At 48.6% G+C, this 18,299-nt stretch overlaps 1 protein-coding gene across 4 annotated transcripts; it reads left to right on the plus strand.

Annotated features, from left to right (window-relative positions):
• The first annotated feature begins 568 nt into the window (after positions 1-568).
• DELE1 (DAP3 binding cell death enhancer 1) lies at positions 569-14,684 on the plus strand. 4 transcript variants are annotated; one of them, XM_047086131.1, is made up of 13 exons: positions 569-741; positions 1,396-1,510; positions 1,605-1,728; positions 3,682-3,829; positions 4,769-4,930; positions 5,186-5,274; positions 5,376-5,472; positions 8,163-8,305; positions 9,341-9,499; positions 9,601-9,693; positions 12,438-12,603; positions 13,188-13,369; positions 14,107-14,684. In XM_047086131.1, exons 1-13 carry the CDS (start codon positions 711-713, stop codon positions 14,125-14,127), a joined length of 1,530 nt encoding a protein of 509 aa, XP_046942087.1. In that variant the 5' UTR covers positions 569-710; the 3' UTR covers positions 14,128-14,684. The 4 variants fall into 4 exon arrangements, with proteins under 4 accessions (XP_046942087.1, XP_046942094.1, XP_046942077.1 ...); XM_047086138.1 differs by lacking the exon at positions 14,107-14,684 and adding an exon at positions 13,702-14,099; XM_047086121.1 differs by having other exon boundaries at positions 570-741; positions 13,139-13,369.
• Positions 14,685-18,299: the final 3,615 nt, after the last annotated feature.

Here is an 18,299-nt window from a genome sequence, read left to right on the forward strand (position 1 = left end):
CTCCATCTATCTGATCCTATCATGGCGCAAGCTGAGGCTCAGACAGGGGAAAAGGTCGTACGGTGGCTGCACGGTACACACAAGATGAGCCAGAGCTAGAACCCCGGAATCACAACGCTGCTTGCGCAGTTTTTTAACGCCTACCCCGTCGGTCCCAGCCCGAATCTCCTAGTCGAGGGCCTTGGACTGGAAAAGCGCGGACTACGGGCCTCTCTTGTTGGACCCTAGCGCTCCTCTCCGCCCACTGGCCCTGCTTACTACCGCCTCGTCCAGGCGCGGGGCTGGGGTACACTATTCCCCTTTTCGCGTCTCCACGGTGTCTGCAAGGTCGTCCTGCGCTACCGAGGCCGCCCTTAGCCCCGCCTCTCCACAGTCCAGTTTCCGACTCGGTTCGGCTTCGCCACCTGCGACTCCACCCCCACCCCCCCACCGCTGAGCGTTCTCCCCACTCTCTTGCGGGCAGCAAGCGACGCCTCTTCCAGGGTAGGCCGGGCCCACGTCCATGCCCTTGCCGCAGTTCACCTCCCAGCCAGCCCCCACTTCCTTTCGCGCAGCGCCGGTCTTCCGGCTAGGCTCCTTTCTAATTGGCTGGCTGGAAGCTTCCTCGGGACTCGGCCGTTCGGAGGGCGCGACAGCGGCCTCTCTAGCCGCCGCCCGTAGGTCTGGCCTCGCTCTTTGAACTGCGAGCTCTCTATGCTGTTGGCGACGACATGTGGCGCCTCCCGGGACTCCTGGGCAGAGGTAGGGGGCGTCGGAGCCGCGCGTCGAGAAGCAGCTGAAACTCCGAACTGGAGAAGGGCGGGCCGGAGGACTGAGCCGAAGCCTGAGCGGGCTGGGTTAAAGCTGAGGAAAGGCGGGGCCCACGGGGGCGGGGCTACGCCTGCTGGTCAGGGGCTGCTAGAATTTGAGGTGTGAATGGGGATCGTGGGGAAGAGGGTGGAGCTTAGGGCCACGGAGATGGGTGGGGCTATCTAAAGGGGGAGGGGTCAAATGGCTGGTGTTCCGAATTCGTGAAAGGTGGGTAGTGGCCAATGGAGTGCGGAACCAATGAAAAGAGGCAAGATTTAGAGTCAGGGCGCTCCAAACATTGAGCGAGAGTTTGCGTAGGAATGTCTGGTAATTTCATAATGGTGGTTGTCAGCCCTGGGAGGACATCAGAGTCACCCGGGGAGCATTTTCAGAATATGCCCTGGATGATCCTGGTTTATTGGCCTGGGTGGCACCTCAGAAACTGTACTAGGCAAAAGATTCCCACTTATGTCCTTGTTTAAGAACTTACGCAGTGGCAGATGCCAGTGATTCCTGGGTTCCAGGAGTGGGGCTCTGTCAAGGAACAGAGGGAAGATTGGTGGGGCCGTTCATGTTGAGATGATTGATCTTTGTTATTATACATAGCTCTTCCCCGTCTGCTGGGACCCGGCTTCCGGGGGCTGACTCCAAAGTCTACCAACCCAAATGAGCCTCAGGCTGCCTCCTCCACTCTGCTGGTCCCTGTCCCCAGCTTTGACAGGTGAGATATTACCATTCCTTCACCCATCCCTTCCCCTTACCCCCCACTCCTTCCACTTGGGATATAACTTGATAGCTTTTCTTGCCTCATCTAGGTCAGGCCCCCATGGCCCAGGCCCAGGCACGAACAGGGGCCCAAGGTCTCATGGATGGAAGGATGCCTTCCAGTGGATGTCTGCCCGTGTCTCCCCAAACACCTTGTGGGATGCCATATCATGGGTAAGGCTTCCCAGCTCTGTCCTTGACCTTCTGTGTGGATGAGAATGATCCTGCATGGTAATAAAGCCTAGAAACAAGAGCTAGGGCATCATTGTCCCCACACTCAAAATGTGAGTAACCCATGTCATTGGGGCATATTTGGGGGAGATATTGCGGCTCCTCTTCCCCTCTGCCCTATTTCTCCTTTCATTCAGTAAACATTTATTTAACACCTTCTCTGAGCCAGGCATTTTTGTTAGGCACTTGTGACACAGCTGAGAACAAGGTAGATGTTATCAATGAATAATACTAAATAGCTAACATGTTATATATTAATGTAGAATATTATGTATGCATTATCTTGTTTAATCCTTATAAAAATCTTGCGAGGGAAATATAATCTCTGTTTTATAGATAAGGGAATTCAGGCTCTGGACCTTTAGGTAACATGCTTAAGGCCATACAGCTCTTAAGTAGAGAAACCAGGTTTTATTTTGGAGCTCATGCTCTTAGCTACCATGCTCTACAGATTGGTTGCTATACTTAGTGTGGCTTTGTAAAAGCACCTAGTACAGATCCCAGTACAGAACAATAAATATTTGTTGACTCTGATGTATAAAGTTAGGTGCTCAGTAGTGAACATTAGGTCCAAGAAGGCAGAATCTTTGTCATCCAGGTTCTGCACACATCACTCTCATTTCTGTCACATCTCATCCCTGTCACTTTCATGCTGTGTGCTTTAGGCAAGACTTGACTTCCCCGAGCATCAGTTGTCTTATCTGTAAATTGGTGTCATCAGCGGAATGGAGCCTGGAATGTCTCCATGGTAGGGCCACTTCTCTCTGGTGCTGTGAACTAGGGGTATAACATACTTTGGAGAGGGGAACATTTTCTCATTTTGTCAAAGATCTGAGCCCTAGAGCTATTCTACAGTGAGTCCTAGAATCTGGGCTTGGATTCTGGGCGTCCTGATGCTGTCCCTCAGCTGTGTCACTGTTGCCCTTGTGAAAGGGTACGAGCTGTCCCAGTATTCTGGATACACGTCTCTGTTATTTACATGCTGGCACCTTCTCTTCCTTCCGGCCTCAGCTCACACATCATGCCTACAGAGAGGCTATCCTTAATGCCCTATTTTGTCAAACCTCCGTCTTATGCTCTGTGTAAACTCCTGATTTCTTTCTTTCTTTTTTTTTTTACATTTAGCATAATTTGTTGTTATTATATTTATTTCTCTGTGTACGTGAATTTTGTCTTTCTCCCTCAGTGAAGATATAAAGTCCGTAAGGACAGAGACGTGACTATCATCTTTCCCAGTGTACCCAGTGCCTGTTGTAATAAACAGGTATTTGGGTGTGGACAGGAAGGGGCAGGGAAAACCAAGCAGTCTCTGAGCTAGGAGCTAGCTTAGGTTTTCCACACACCTGTCAGAGAAGAGACACCTTCAACAAGCCTGTATGTGTGAATGTGTCTGTGGTGGGGTGGCTTGGTCAGAGAGAAAGGAAGAGTTGTGCCTCAGGCCAGAGAAAGAGAATGAACTTGATGGTGAGCCCTGACCTGTCACTGCATTTGTGGCCAAGCCCCAGCTTACCACATTATCTTTTTGCCTGCTTAGACTTTATTCATTCACTCCTTATGCATGTAATAAATACATGTGTGTATTTATTAATGCTACATCTTAGCGTTCTCCTAGGCTCCAGGGATACGTGGGTGAACAAAACAGACATGATTCCTGTCCTCATGGTGCTTAGAGACTAACAGGAGAGACAGACCTTAGCTAAATAATTGTCGAGGTGATTAGTTAAGTACCAGTGTGATCAGGGCTCTACCAGGCAAGTTTGGGCACCGGGAGGGTATTAGTTGGCCTCAGCCAGGAGTCAGGAAAGGCTTCCCAAGGAAGTGGCATTTGAGCTGAAGGGTGAGACTGAAGGAGGTAACTGGTGCAAAGCTGGGTCCCCAGTGTGCTGTCTTTCCCAGGGCACTCTGGCCGTGCTGGCCCTGCAGCTGGCAAGGCAGATCCACTTCCAGTCATCCCTGCCAGCAGGACCTCGACAAGCAGAGCACCGCTCTTGGCGCAGACCCCTGGACTGTTTCCTCTCATCTCCCTTGTGGCATCCGCGCTCCTGTGAGTTTTCAGTCCCAGGGACAGGAGGGCTAGGCTGGGAGTTTTTCTAGGCCAGGAAGCATCTCTGGACACACCTCAGGAAAAGAGCCATCAGCAGCTCCTTGCCTTTCCTATCTGAAGTCAGAGGAAGGGGAATGTGAGGAAGTTCTACCCACCCAGGGTGTGGACCACCCCTGCCCCTCAGTGTCCTCCCATGTCCTCCCCTCCCCTTCCATGAAGGGAGCCCCACAGGGATCGAGGTTGCTTTAGATCTTGGGTGTGGCTTCCTGCTTACCTTTCACCCATGACCCTTCAGGTCATTCTCTGGTCAGTCATTCATTACTAAGTGAATCTTCATTGAATAATTACTATGTACCATGGTACACAGGCGATACAGCCCAGGGGTTAAGGCCCTGGAGTTAGTGTCAGGGTTCAGGCCCCATAGCTGGTGCATACTAGTCTTGTGTCCCTGAACAAGTCACTTTTAACTCCCCCGTGCCTCAATTTTTTCATCCATAAGATGGGATAATAATAAAACCCACCTCATAGGTCTCTTGGGAGGATTAAATGAGTTAATACCTGTCAACGAGTTAGAACAGTGCCTGGCACACAGTAAGTGCCCAGTAAGTATTAGTTTAAGGTCTTGTCCTTATGCTTATAATCATTATCAATATTACTATCAAATAGAGTGCCAGGTGTCGGGGCTACAACTGTGAGTGAGGTAGATGCCTCCTTGCCACTGGAAGAATTCAGGCAAATGAAGCATTTATACCTAGGGCAGGAGATCAGCATAAATATAGGCCCCTCTTGACCCCAGCAAAGGAATTGGAGGAGGAGGTGGAGGTGTGTGAAGGAGGAAATTCCACATTCTTCCCCCGAACCTCAGGGAACACTCAGTCGAGCCTGAGCAGACTGAGCTGATCCCCTTCTGATGTGACTACTCTTACTGGGTCTTTCCAGCACTCCGGAGGCACATTCTCCCCAGCTCTGATGGCCCAGCTCCCAGGCACACTGGCCTTAGGGAACCCAGGCTGGGCCAGGAAGAACCCTCCACTCAGCCTGAGAACCTCTCTTCATACAGCTCCGTGAGGGCATCTGGTCTTCAGGGTCTCTCTGAAGAAGGTATGTTTTCACCACCTAGAGTCAGCCAGAGGTAGAGGGGGTGGGGACTGGGCAGATGGACATTTGTTGCTGCTTCTGCCAGATAAGGAAATTGTCATTCCTCTGAGGGCCCGTGCTTTCTGGGATCCTTTGAATGATTTTGATTTCTGGTGGTGGTGCTGGCCAGAGGGGCCAGGGAGACTGGGGCAGTGGGAGAAAAGGAGAAACCACACTTTCTCCTTTACCCTGGCTGGGTGTCACCCATTTCCCTTGCAGACCCTAGTGATCTCGGCTTCCTGCATGCCAGCAGTAGCTTCAGATCCGGGGCAAAGCCAGCCCAGCCTGTGCCCACCGGACAAAAGCAGGTATGGTTCAGATGTGGCCTCCAGACCCTCAGCACATTCCCCTGGGCAGGTTGCAGTTTGAGTGAACCCTCCCATGATGAGTCTTTATATTTCTTCCCCAGGAACAAGATAAATCAAAAACTCTTTCCCTCGAGGAGGCTGTGACTTCCATTCAGCAGCTCTTCCAGCTCAGTGTTTCCATTGCTTTCAACTTCCTGGGTAACTGGGTGGACCTTGCATCAAGGCAGGCGGATGGGAGAACGGAAAGGGTATGGGGTTGGTCAAACAGAGTTAGGGCAGGGAGTGGTTTAAATTGAGAGAATTTATCTTCTCCCGGGTAGGTAGACTAGACCTGGCATGGTGGCACAGTGGTGTCAGGGACCCATCCTCATGATTCTGCCATTCTTAAAACTGACTTCCGTCTCAAGGTCCTGTTTGGCTATTGTAGCTTTCTTTCTGGAAGGGGATAGGTGGGAAAGCTAAAGGACTACTCCTTCCCCACCTAGAAAGTTGCACAAATCAGTGTCCAGGATGTAGGCCTCTGACCACACCTGGTCACAGAGGAGCCTGGGAAATGTAGTCTCTAGCTGAATGTCCATGTGCTTACCTGAACATTCTGTTACTGTGTAAGAAGCAGAAGAGAAATCTGGGAGGATACCTTGCGTTTTCTGACACGTTTAGGTGAGAAGAGACTCCTAAGGTCTGGAGCAGGCTCTCAAATGCACAGACAGGAACTCTTACCCACGTCTGGAGACTCTAGATGCCCCTCCACCATTTGTTCTGTTCTCTGCAGTGACTTGGCTTAAGTTTCAGGCCTTTTAATGCAGCGACCCAGACTGCCAACAGCATCTGTTGGAGTGTATTGGGCAGATGTATGAGAAGGTGGGATTCTTTCAGCACAAAGCTGTTAAGCATTCACCTTTTCTAGGCCCTATTTTAGGTGTCAGGGATACAGTGATTCATGAGACAGAGTTCTTACTGTCATGGAGCTGACGTGTGAATTGAGGGGGAGAAGAATAAAACATTGCCAAATAAATAAAAAAGAATTTCAGATGATGGTGAATGTTAGAATTGTAAACAGGGGAATGTGTCAGTGACTCGGGGAAGGAGCAGCTTTTGATTTGGAAGTCCTCACTGATGGGAAGAACTCTGTGCCAAGACCTGACTGACAAAAACAAGCCAGTCTTGTTTCTGTATAGAGAAATAGCTTTCCAAACAGGGGGAACAGCTAGTACAAAGGTCCTGAGGCAGTATTGAGTTTTGCTTGTGAAAGGAATAAAAGAAAGGTGAGTGTGGCTGCAACTTAGAAATCACCAGGAGAGTAGAAACAGATGAAGTGAGAGAAGGAGGAAGGGGCTAGGTCAGGCAGGGCCTTCTGAGCCACTGTGGAGTGTGGATTTTCTAAGGGAGATCAGAAGCCATTGGAGGGTTTTACAGTGGAAGAGGAGGAGGGCAGTCACATGATCTGATGTACTTTTTCAGATTTCTCTGGCTGTTGTGTGGACAAATGTGGAGTGCAGGCATGCCAGAGGAAACAGGAGACTGGGTTGGAACTGTTACTGATGGCATAGCAAAGCGTCATGGTGGCTTGGTCTAGGTTAGAGGCAGAGGGGACAGAGAAGAGAGATGGATCGAGGAGCCAGTGTGGACAATGGGGACAGGGGTAGGATCCTTTGCCCTCTTGAGTCTTCTCAAGGGCAGAGGGCTCTGTGCATCCTGGACAGCAAATTTTCAGGCAGCAGGGAGGTAACTTTAATTCACTGCTGGCTGAATGGAACCTGGCTTCTACCTCATTAGCTTTTTGTGATTTTGATGGGCCGACAGTCTCTTCTGAGGATTTTCTTGCCCATTCCTTCATTCATATATTCATTTATTCAGCAATGCTAAGCAGTGTGGCAGAACACAAAGGGAGCACAAGCCATCATCATATTTTGCATTTGTATAGAGTTTTCACCCTATGCGAAGTTATTTCTTCTACATTCTTTTTCTGCTTCTGCCTCCAGGATTTTGCAGTCTAATTGAGGAGACAGGGCTTGTACTCTGGAAACAGTTTAGTTCATGGAAAAAGGCTTGTATACTGAGTAAAAACCAAAAGAGTGTTTGAAGCCTGAGTGTGGTCTGAAGCTTCCAGAGCAGAGGCAGAATGGGAAAGTCTGATGGTGGAGGCAGAAAGATAGCCCAGGGAGGAGAGACAACTTGAGCAAAGGTTTGAGTTGGGACTTGGCTGTGCCCAGCCCCGTCTGTGTTTTCTGTTTGCTCATTTGTTTGGATGATAAAACGGAACGTGGGTTTTGCTGTCCGGACACACCTGAGTTCAGATCACAGCTGTCTTACTTTCTCTCTCACGGTTTCCTCCTAAAGCAGGATTAACAGTATCAGCTGTTATCAATTCGATCTAGTTCATTACAAGCAGCCTAAGCCCACTCTGGCTAACTTAAGCACAAAAGGAATCTACTGGGATCTGTTGATCTGCCAAATCTCAGGACAGGAATAGAGAAGGTCCGGGGATCCAGGCGGCAGTAACTGAGGGACAGTGTCTTCAGAGTTTTGCTGTCAGAATAAACCTGCAAAAGCTATTTTCTCTCCTGCCTCAACCAGATCAGGATTCAGATTCCTGAGTGAGGGACTTACTGGTTGGGAAGAGCACAGCACAACGATTGATAGCACTGGGCAGCGGGGAGGAGGGCTGCTCTCCAAGGAAAACTGGGGTGCTGGTACCAAGAGGAGGATGTTGTATAGAAGGGCAGAACCCACTGATGTCTCTGGCAAACCAGTGAAATATTCGGAGGCTGGAAACATATGCAGAGTGTCTAGCACAAAAAAGAAAGGAAGCAGCTTATGAGGATCTGGCCAAGGATGTGGGGAGGTTCACAGAGGAAGTTGTGTTTACACTCTGTGCTTTCTTACAGGGACAGAGAACATGAGGAATGGGGACTACACGGCAGCCTTTTCCTACTTCCAGAAAGCAGCAGACCATGGCTACAGCAAAGCACAGTACAATGTGGGCTTGTGTCATGAGCATGGCAGAGGCACCCCCAGGGACCTTGGCAAGGTACTGCACCTCCTGTTTGTCCCCAGGCCTGTCTCCTGAGCTGCCCTGCCCAAAGTTGACCTCCAGAAATGAGCGGCAGGAGGGCTTGGGGAGAGTTCACCTTCTCTCTCCCAGCCATGAGGGAAAAAGAAGACAGAAGCTTCTAACTTGCAGGAATTTAGATTCAGAAGGAGGCCAGGGACCTTGTCTTTTTTCTTTGCAGCTGTATCCTCAGGACCTAGAACCTTACCTTGATGAATGGATTAATTCATTGTAAAAATGTAGGATAAGTACGCAAAGATGTTATATATATATAAGAATGTACTTTTCTTAGAATTGTATGTGATGGCAAAAAAAAAAAGGGAAAGCAACTTGAAGTTATTCAGTAGTATGTTGGTTAATAATATCTCTGTGGGCCTTAAAAAACGATGCACCAAGGGCATCTGGGTGGCTCATTTGGTTGAACATATGACTCTTGATTTTGGCTCAGGTCATGATTTCACGGTTCCTGAGTTTGAGCTCCATGCCAGGCTCTGTGCTGTGATTCTCTCTCTCCTTCTCTAGCTGCTCCTGCCCTGGTCTCTCAAAATAAGTAAATAAACATTTTTAAAAAATGATGCACTAGATCTATGTTTACTGGCAGGGAAAGACATTCATGGTGTATTGTTAAATGGAAAAATAGGTTACAAAAGTGTGAATGTTCCCTCTCTCTCACTGTTTCTCCCTACACACACACACACATACACACATTTATATGTATATGTGTGTGTGCGTGTATATGTGTACATGTATAAATACACATATATGTGGGAAGAAATTTGCAAAGCTGTAAAGTAAAAGTGAACAGAGAATGATCTTTAGGAGGCAGGATTGGGGGGGGATTTTATGTTTCCATATTTGGTTTATCTGTATTTTGAAATTTTGGCTTATCTATTTTCTGATGAATCTGTAATGATGATGTATTATTTAATTAAAATAGTTTTTACAAATTTCGCTCAAAGAGAAGGCTGGCTTGCAGAGGTATCAGTTGACTAGGTGTCTCTCCCTTTGTCCCAGGCAGTTCTTTTTTACCAGCTGGCTGCCAGCCAGGGTCACCGCCTGGCTCAGTACCGTTACGCCAGGTGCCTGTTGCAAGGCCCAGCCTCCACTTGGGGTCCTGAGTGCCAGAGGGCAGTGTCCATGCTTAAGCAGGCTGCACACTCAGGCTTGAGAGAGGTGAGTGCCCAGGGTAGGGGTGGGGAGTCTCTCCTGGGCTCCTAGAGTATGCGGGGCCTGAAAGTGATGGAAATGCCTTTTTCCTTCCTCCTGAACCACAGGCTCAAGCTTTCCTCGGGGTGCTTTTCACCAAGGAGCCACACCTGGATGAGCAGAGAGCTGTGAAATACCTTTGGCTTGCGGCCAACAATGGGGTATGGGATTGCCAATGTCCACACATGTTGGGGATCGAGTCTGCTGAAAGAGGGACTCTTGGAACTGGTACCAGGCTCTGCTGCGCATAGGAGAGGGTTGACAGGAACGCTGGGCCAGCTTCAGGTCTTAACTGTTGCTGACTTACTGTGTGACCCTTGGGCAGGTCTAGTGGGGCCCTGGAGTTGGCTGACAGCAATCTGTGAGAGCTGTCGGTAGTTTAAAATCAGCTGTGGGTGGAGTATTTGCACCACAGAAATGACTGCATGCTCCAGAGCAGGGCCTGTTTCACTGCAGAGCCAGTTGCTACACTTACCAGCATATTCCTGAGCCGGTCACTTCTTGTTCTCCTCATCTGGAAAATTGCGATGGAATGACTGCCTCACCTGTCGACTGCTTCACGGGTGTTGTTGTGAGGATCAAAATCTAACTGAGGTAGCAGGTGTGTGAGTGCTTGGTCAGTTGAGCACAGAGAAGGTGCACCCTCATGGATGGTGCAGTTTGGGGAAGTCAGAAGACACTGCACAGTTTCAGGGGTGGCAGGTGTCTGGGGGCCTTGGCATCCAGGCTGCAGGACCGTGAGTTTGTTCCCCAGAGTGTTAGTTTCATGGGGTGTTTATAATAGGAAGGAAAACATGGTCAGATGGGTTTGGGAAATGCTGCACTAAACAGGTGTCTTCAGTGCAGGTGATCTCAAAGCTTCACCTCAGTGTCAGTCACCAAAAAGGCGTCTGTGGTTTGCTGTATTCCTGAAATGTACTTGAGCAGGACTTTTTTGGGCACTGCGTGCTGAAAGATCAGGAGTAGTGGATTAAAGCAAGCCATGTGCATGTACTGGAATTTCCCTGCACTGGGGCTGCTGATTCTCGGTGTATTCTGGCCAACACAGTGGTACCTGATTGGACTCTTGGGCATCAGAATACTTTTTTGTTTTTACTCTGTTACCTGTAGTAGCTTTCAGAAGGGGACCAGTGTCACCAACTAGTACTGCCTCTGTGCCTGCCTTTCTTTTTTTTTTTTTTTTTAATTTTTTTTTTTTTCAACGTTTATTTTTGGGACAGAGAGAGACAGAGCATGAACGGGGGAGGGGCAGAGAGAGAGGGAGACACAGAATCGGAAGCAGGCTCCAGGCTCTGAGCCATCAGCCCAGAGCCTGACGCGGGGCTCGAATTCACGGACCGCGAGATTGTAACCTGGCTGAAGTCGGATGCTTAACCGACTGCGCCACCCAGGCGCCCCAGTGCCTGCCTTTCTTGATGGAGTCCCAGCTCTATCTCGGGCTGAGTGTGCTTCACTGTCTCATGTGCTAGACATGCCTGAGGGCACCTTGGTCCACTTCGGTCAGGATGCTGGGAGAAATGCACAGAGGGTGTTGGGCACGGTCCTGACACACACACCCACCCCCCAGGAGTAATTGTGTCTTTGTAGGTTTGTACTGAGCAGTGTTGCAGGGTGGCTGTTTTGGCCTTAGGAATGTGTAGCGCTGTGTTCTAAGCTGGTCTACGGTCATGAGTCCACCATATTTATTACATAGACTTTGCCCTGCAAGTTACAAAAACTCTCTCAAGAAATTGGACTCTGGAAATTAGAAGAGAAATGAGACCATGGTTGGGAATCAACAGAGTTTTTTTTTTTTTTTTTTTTAAGTTGGGTGCTTGAATATAATAATTTTCCAGTAAAGAGGGAGAGATTAAAATCTCTTTAGGGCTGGGCGCCTGGGTGGCTTGGTCGGTTAAGCGTCTGACTTCAGCTCAGGTCATGATCTCACGGTCTGTGAGTTTGAGCCCCGCGTCGGGCTCTGTGCTGACAGCTCAGAGCCTGGAGCCTGTTTCAGATTCTGTGTCTCCCTCTCTCTCTGCCCCTCCCCCGTTCATGCTCTGTCTCTCTCTGTCTCAAAAATAAATAAATGTTAAAAAAATTTAAAAAATAAAATAAAATAAATAAAATAAAATCTCTTTAGGGCAACTAAAATAATAAGAAAATAATAATAACAGTAAGCACTTTTAATGTATTAACACATAATTTTCATAACAATTCAATCAGGTGGGTGTTATTATTATTTCCCACTTTATAGACGAGGACGCTGAGGCACAGGGGCATAGAATAATATGCCTGAGGTTACGTAGCTGGTAAGTGGTAGAGCCAAGATTGGAACCCAGACAGTCTGGCTATATAGGTTGTTCTCTTAAGCCCTACCTGCTAATGCCTCTCTAAGGATCATAGTTTTCAGTGAGAGGAGAGAGGATCCAGCATTTTGGGCAAAGGGATTATTAGACTTTTAACCTTTCAAAGGAGGGACACTCTCTGTAGTGTATGTTTTGCAGCCCCTGGGCAGAGATTCAGAAAGGCATTTGGGGCCTTTGAGAAGCCTAGCCTCTACCCTGGTCCTGGCTCTTCTAGCCTAACTAGGAGCCTGACTCCCAGGTTCCCCACAGTTGGGTTGGTCGTTCCCGTGGCCGTCACTTCTGTCTGCCTTCAGCATCAGCCTCAGCGAGAGGCTGCCACACTGCCACTCGAATCTCCCTGGGCAGAGGGATCCCCGGCTCCTCTGTGTTGGGCACACTCTGGGCCTCTGGCTTTTCATACTTGAGATCCCTTGGTACAGGGGGGACTGGGACTGGACCTTGAACCTATATGGATGAAGCCCCAGCTTGCCCGACTACCCCACCTTCCTCTTGCCTTAGCATTTCAGTTCTTCTCTCCTGCATGTGTGCATATCTGTACAGCTGTCTATTTTTCCTTTCAGGACTCACAGAGCAGATACCACTTGGGAATTTGCTATGAGAAGGGCCTTGGTGTGCAGAGGAATCTGGGAGAGGCTATAAGATGTTATCAGCAGTCAGCGGCTCTGGGCAATGAACCTGCCCGGGAAAGGTTGCGGACCCTCTTTTCCATGGAAGCAGTGGTTAAAGGTGCATGTCAGAGCCAACAAATTCCCTTCCCTGAGCTCAGTGCCCTGTGACAGAGAAGGGGGTGGCAGTAGTCCTTGGTCTCCTTGGCATTTCTTGCCCCAGTAATGGGTAAGAGCACAGCTTTTTGAGTCAGACAAACCTGAGCTTTAAGAACCCTGCTATGTCACTGAACTCGGACTCCATGTCTTTGAAAATGACGTGGTTCTTCACTTCTGAAAATGAGGGTACTACTAGTACCTTACTTGTTCGGTTGTAAGGATTAAATGAGATGGTTCTAGAGGGCTTGGCACAACCTGGCATACAGCAGGTGTTGAATAAATGGTAGCCTCCCTGAGGATTTTTCAGGAGAGACCGTATCCTGAGATTGCCTCAGTGCCCTGAATTACCCTTCGAGGGCTCTGAGTGCTCACTCCTGAGTCACTCGGGCTGACCGGGGTTAACAACGCCAGGGGCAACCAAGCCCTTTAAGAAGTCCTTACTCCAAAGTTAAGAACCCACAGTATGAGTTAAGAGTCGCTCTCACCTCTCCTCACAGCCCTGGGGCCCAGCAATTTGGCAGTTAAAGGATTGAAGTCCTTCTCCAGCCCCTCCCTCTGCAGCCTCAACACTCTGCTGGCGGGAGCCTCACGCCTCCCACACGCCTCGAGCACAGGGAACCTTGGCCTCCTCTGTAGAAGTGGGCGTCTCGGAGCCAGTCCCAGGGGAGCTCTTCCCCCACACAACTACCCTTTGGAAAGGAGTCTCGTCAGACTGGGTTTTGGCTAAGGTAAGATAAGACATAGTTACTGGTGCTGGGGTGGGGAGGGTGCACAGGTTGGATGGCAACAAAAATAGGTGTCAGTGTCCCTTTCTGAGGTGGACATTCCAGCGAGAGCTGAGGTTCTCAAGCAATTTCAAGTGCTGGCTAATAAATGACTTTGACCTTTCCTCCAGTTGGTAGCCTCACAGGTGGGCAGTGGAAACATTGATAGTTATTTCTGGTTCTGTGCACGAAAGGGATTCATTCAGTTACCTGTAAAAAACTCTCCTGAAGGTTCCAGAGTCTTACCATAGCCTGTGACTGAGTAAACCACTTACATATTCTTTCCCATGTCTCAGTTTCCTTAGGCTTAGACTGCATGACAGATGTTTGCCAACATCTGACGTATGTGCTTCTGGTGGTTCATAAGAGGATTTTAGGTACTCTAATATTTTCTATCTTAGTACTTGTATATTTAATATATAATGTAAAAATGTGACTAGCACGTTATAGTTTCACAGGTATTAAAAACGATCCATTTAAAGAAAAATATTGTGAAATTGGATAAAAGGGAGCACAGGTCCCACCCATGGTGGTTCCATGAATGGCTAAAACTTGAGGAACACTGAGTCAGGCCATTCCCAAGATGGGCTTCCGTATTCACTTTTGTTCGTCCCCAGTGGAGTTAGGATCATCTTCATCACTGATTTGGGAGGAATGAATTTCTTGCCTACATACCTAATATGTCTGCTTGACTTTTTCAGACCTTCTCACTTCAGCCCTAAAGATGGAGCCTGTGGCTTCTCTGTTACAACTTGAGTCCCAAAGCAGAGGCCAGATATCTACACAACTTCCCAAAGAAACTTAAGCATCTGCCCCAGCATAGTAAAGAAGAAGAAAGTGTGTAAAGACCCAGGTCCTGGCCATGTCACCTTGCCTGGCCGTGTCCCCTTATGAAGCAGTGACCTGACCCACTACATTGTTTTCTCAGTTGTTGACCGAAGGCATTGGTGTATGTCCTTTGACCCTACAGAGCTCATGGGGGGCATTTCACTGCAGAAAGGGCCTTGGTGACCACTTAGGCCCAATGAGGCAGACTGTTGCCCGTGGTTGTATGGCTTTATGAGTCACCAGGCCAGGAGAAGACCAGGCCCCCTGACTCCTGGCTCAGGGCTCTGTTTTGCCAGTTCACACTAGCTTTATGTGTTACTGTCACATCTCTCCAATGTGAGGGAGTAAGTGGAGGCTTGGAGCAGGAAAGTGTAGATTTTGAGATCCTTGTTTGTGAAGGGTGTGCCAGAAATGGATGGGAGTTTAATAAAATAGATACTGGATTATCTCATCACTCTTGCCTTTGAGTATGTTGGGGAGAGCCGGGGGTGGGGCAGGGGGAGCTGAAAGCAGAGGCTCCCACCTCATCTCTAAACTCTCCATTAACCAATTTGAAGGGTCTTAAAAGCTTCTCCAAGGGAGAGACTTAGGAAAAAATGATTTCTGAGTCAACGCTAATGACTCCAATTACTGAATCTGTGAATAGCTATTCCCTGGCTTCTGGATGTTAGCCCAAGTTCAATAGCATGGATGTGGTTGAGGGTAGGGAGTGGGAGGGACCAAACCCTCTAGTAACTGTTCAGTTGTGAAAGATCACCCAGCTTGGCCAGTTCAACAGTGGAAGGAGTTGGGGGTGGAGGTTGTCTTCTCTGCTGCCCACCCCTCTCACCAACCTCCAGTGGCTCCTGCCACGCTTTTCCAGCACTTTCCTCTTGTCATGGGGGCCCTAGGCTTCTTTCAACTTTAGTGTCTCCCCTGACTGCTACTCCCTTTCCAGAGCTGCCCTGCACGCTGGCCTTCCCACCCCCACACTGATCCCCTCATGCGGCTGCCTCCCACAGATGTCTCCTTGGGATCTGGGACCTTGTCTTTGTATTCTGGTATCCTCAGCACTTAGCACAAGGCCCACGCTAGTAGGGGCTCAATACACACATTGGTTAAAGGTTAGGTTTTTAAGCTGTACAATGCACTAATCTCTGCAAGAAAAAAAAAGTTTCTGTGGTCAAATAAGTTTGGGAAACGCTATACCAGACATCCCTTTTTTTATAGATTTACAGTGTACATCAGCATCTTTAAGGTTTCAAGAAGTCCTGTAGTAAAGAACTTGGTTAACCCCATGTTTGCCAGCCTGAGCCAAGCACAGAGCCCAGCCACACACAGATTGCCGATCAAACTTCCTGGGGCACCTTCTGTAAAATGTCATTTCCTGTCCTCCTGTGGGACCCTACTCTCCAGTCTCCTCCCCTCCTCTTTTCATTTTGGCTTACCGATTCCTTCTGGGGAAGGAGTGGCAGTTCAGACAGCCGTGGGACAGCGGGTGTCCCGTGTTGAGGGCCAGATGCAGCTCTCCTTCCCCCTCAGTCATTACAAGTTAAGTACTGATTCAATTTGGGGTGCTAAACGTGGAGGTAGGATATTTTTAAGCTCTCCTTGTGGAAAGGCAGGATGGAAGAGTTGTGAGAGCAATGTTGTCAAGGGACCAGAAATCCTTGGCTGTTCAGTCACTGCGGTCTCTGTCCATCCCCAAGGGGTGGGCCTTCATCCACAGACCCAGGCACTGCTGTGCTTTCGCCATTACAATTCCATTGTTAATGAGTTGTCATCAGTGCCCTGAAAGGAAATATGAGGTGGGGAGGACAGGGGAGTGGCCCCTGCCTGGGTTAGGTACAGGGTGACCCAAGTTTTAGGACCTGGTGCCCTTCAGCAGTGAGACTTTTGTGCGAGGCTGTGCTGACTCAGTTCCCTTATCCAGAGATGTTGCTTTCAGGGATCCTTGACACAGTGCAGACAAGGCTGTTCGATTCATTATATCTTCAGTGCTAATACAGTGCAGGGTACTTAGTAAATGTTCAGTAAATATCTGTTGAAGGAATGAGTGATTTTATGCATTGCCCCCTTTCCACCCAGTTCCTTGCACCAAGCCTACCTAGCACATAGTAAGTGCTTTAAATATTTGTCGAATCCATGATTCTGTATACTCCCCACTGCTACTTCCAGTGCTACTTCTGACACCTAGTAATTGCTCAATAAATACAAAGTGTTTGTTGAATGAGTGTTTCTGGTCATGCCTCCGTCCTCCCCTGCCCCATTACGTCATACTCCATACTTAGTAGGAGCTGGAAAAGGCTGACCTATTTTCTTGGTGCATACTATGTGCCAGGCCGAGCCCATGCTAAAACACCTCCCTCCCCCTCCTGTCTTCCTTTTGGGATATAGTTCTCTCCGGAGTCCCATGGGTAGTGGTTGCCATCTCACTCTTGTTTTAGCCAGAGGAGAGGTAGGGTCAGTGAGCTGCCAAGCTGAAGTTGGGTGACAGACAAGGAGGCTGCCTGTCAATCTCTGAGCTGCCCCCAGGCTCCAAGTGAGCACTGCATCACACTCCTCGTGCTGGAGAACCGGCTGACTGTTGATTAAAAAAAAAAAAAAAAAGTCCCTCTGCGCTTTCCAAATTAAGACGACATTTAACTGAGTGCTTGCTGGCTTGCCTGCTCCCTCGATATCCCAGGGGATTGAGCCCATCTTGGTGAAAACTGTTCTGAGCATGTCCGAAGTCTCAGCTTTGACATCTTGGCTGATGCGAAGAAGTTTCTGTAACCTTTCTGCTCAGCACGCTCAATTCTGTCGCCATACACACTGTGTCGCTCAGCCTGTTCATGGGAAAGTGCTGGGTGTTCCCATGCTAGGAGTTGGTTGCATGCTGCAGACGAGAGCAGCTACATACATCCCCACTCTGACCAGAGATCAGTTGCCTCAGAACAGAAACAGCTCTACCCATGAATTCCTTAGGGTCTGCGGAGAAGGCAGAGCCGAGGACCAACAGAGAGGATCACAGTGGTCCTTAATCTTATTGAGGCCCCAGACCCCCTTTGAAAATGTGGCAAAAGCACTGACTCCTTCCCATACAAAAGTATGCAGCCCTTCAATTTTGCATGCACTTTAGCGGATTTATAGATCTTGAAGCCCAACCATGGACTCCCGGTTAAGAACCGTTGATTTGTTAGAAAGAACAACACACAAATTCCAGATCCAGATCCTAGCCCTGCCACAAGCCCGCCGTGCAGCTTTGTGCAGATCAGAAGTGTCTTGCTTTTTTCTTGGCTATAAAATGTTCTGGCTCCTTACGAGTAAAATTGCTTGTGTTTGTGGAGGTTTAGGGAGGGACTTAGACAAGGTGCAGTATAACCTTTCATAGGTTACTTGTTCCTTTGGGAATCTGATGAGGACTTTGCATCTTCTGCCTAGAAAAACACCTATACACAAGGCTTTGCCTAGTATTCTCAAGGTCCAAGAGCTACAGATTAGGGATTTTTGAACTAGAGTGAAGCAGTGATCAAGGGCATCCAGTGATCCACTTGACAGCCACAGTTCCAGCTTTCTTTTTAATTAATTAATTTGGCTCCGGGTTTCTTAGGTTGGCTCTTCCCCCATCTCTTCTTTTCTCCACCCTCCCAACATGAGCTCTGCATCAAAAATCCACTAGTAATTGTGGGTGGAGAGTGGCGGTCAGCATAGTTTACTCTAGTTCTGTGGTTTTCAGACTTTGATTTCCCATAATGGAAGTTTTCTTTCTTTCTTTCTAATGACGTCTTACCTGCAGCTCTGATACAGATAAAAGGAAACTCTGAAGCACTGATTTATCCATTTATTCACTCATTCATTCAACAAGTTAAGTATATATCCATTGTTGCTTTGTGCCAGTCACCTGGCTGGTCAGGCTTGAGACCCTGTCTGCTTAGTTTCCCCTGGCCTGTCTCATTTACTTTGGGAACCCAATAGCTTAAAATTCACAGATCTTGTAAGGAGATCACTTGGGCCTAAAGTGAGGTGACACACACCCAGAGACCCTGCTCTTGGGGCACTTAACTTTTGGGGGCCTCATTTTCCTCATCTGTAAAATGGAATAACT

The sequence above is a fragment of the Lynx rufus genome, unplaced genomic scaffold (assembly GCF_022079265.1).
Source record: "Lynx rufus isolate CCGP_SWC_20201006 ecotype Redwood Valley unplaced genomic scaffold, mLynRuf1.p SCAF_1, whole genome shotgun sequence".
Lineage (NCBI taxonomy): Eukaryota > Metazoa > Chordata > Mammalia > Carnivora > Felidae > Lynx > Lynx rufus.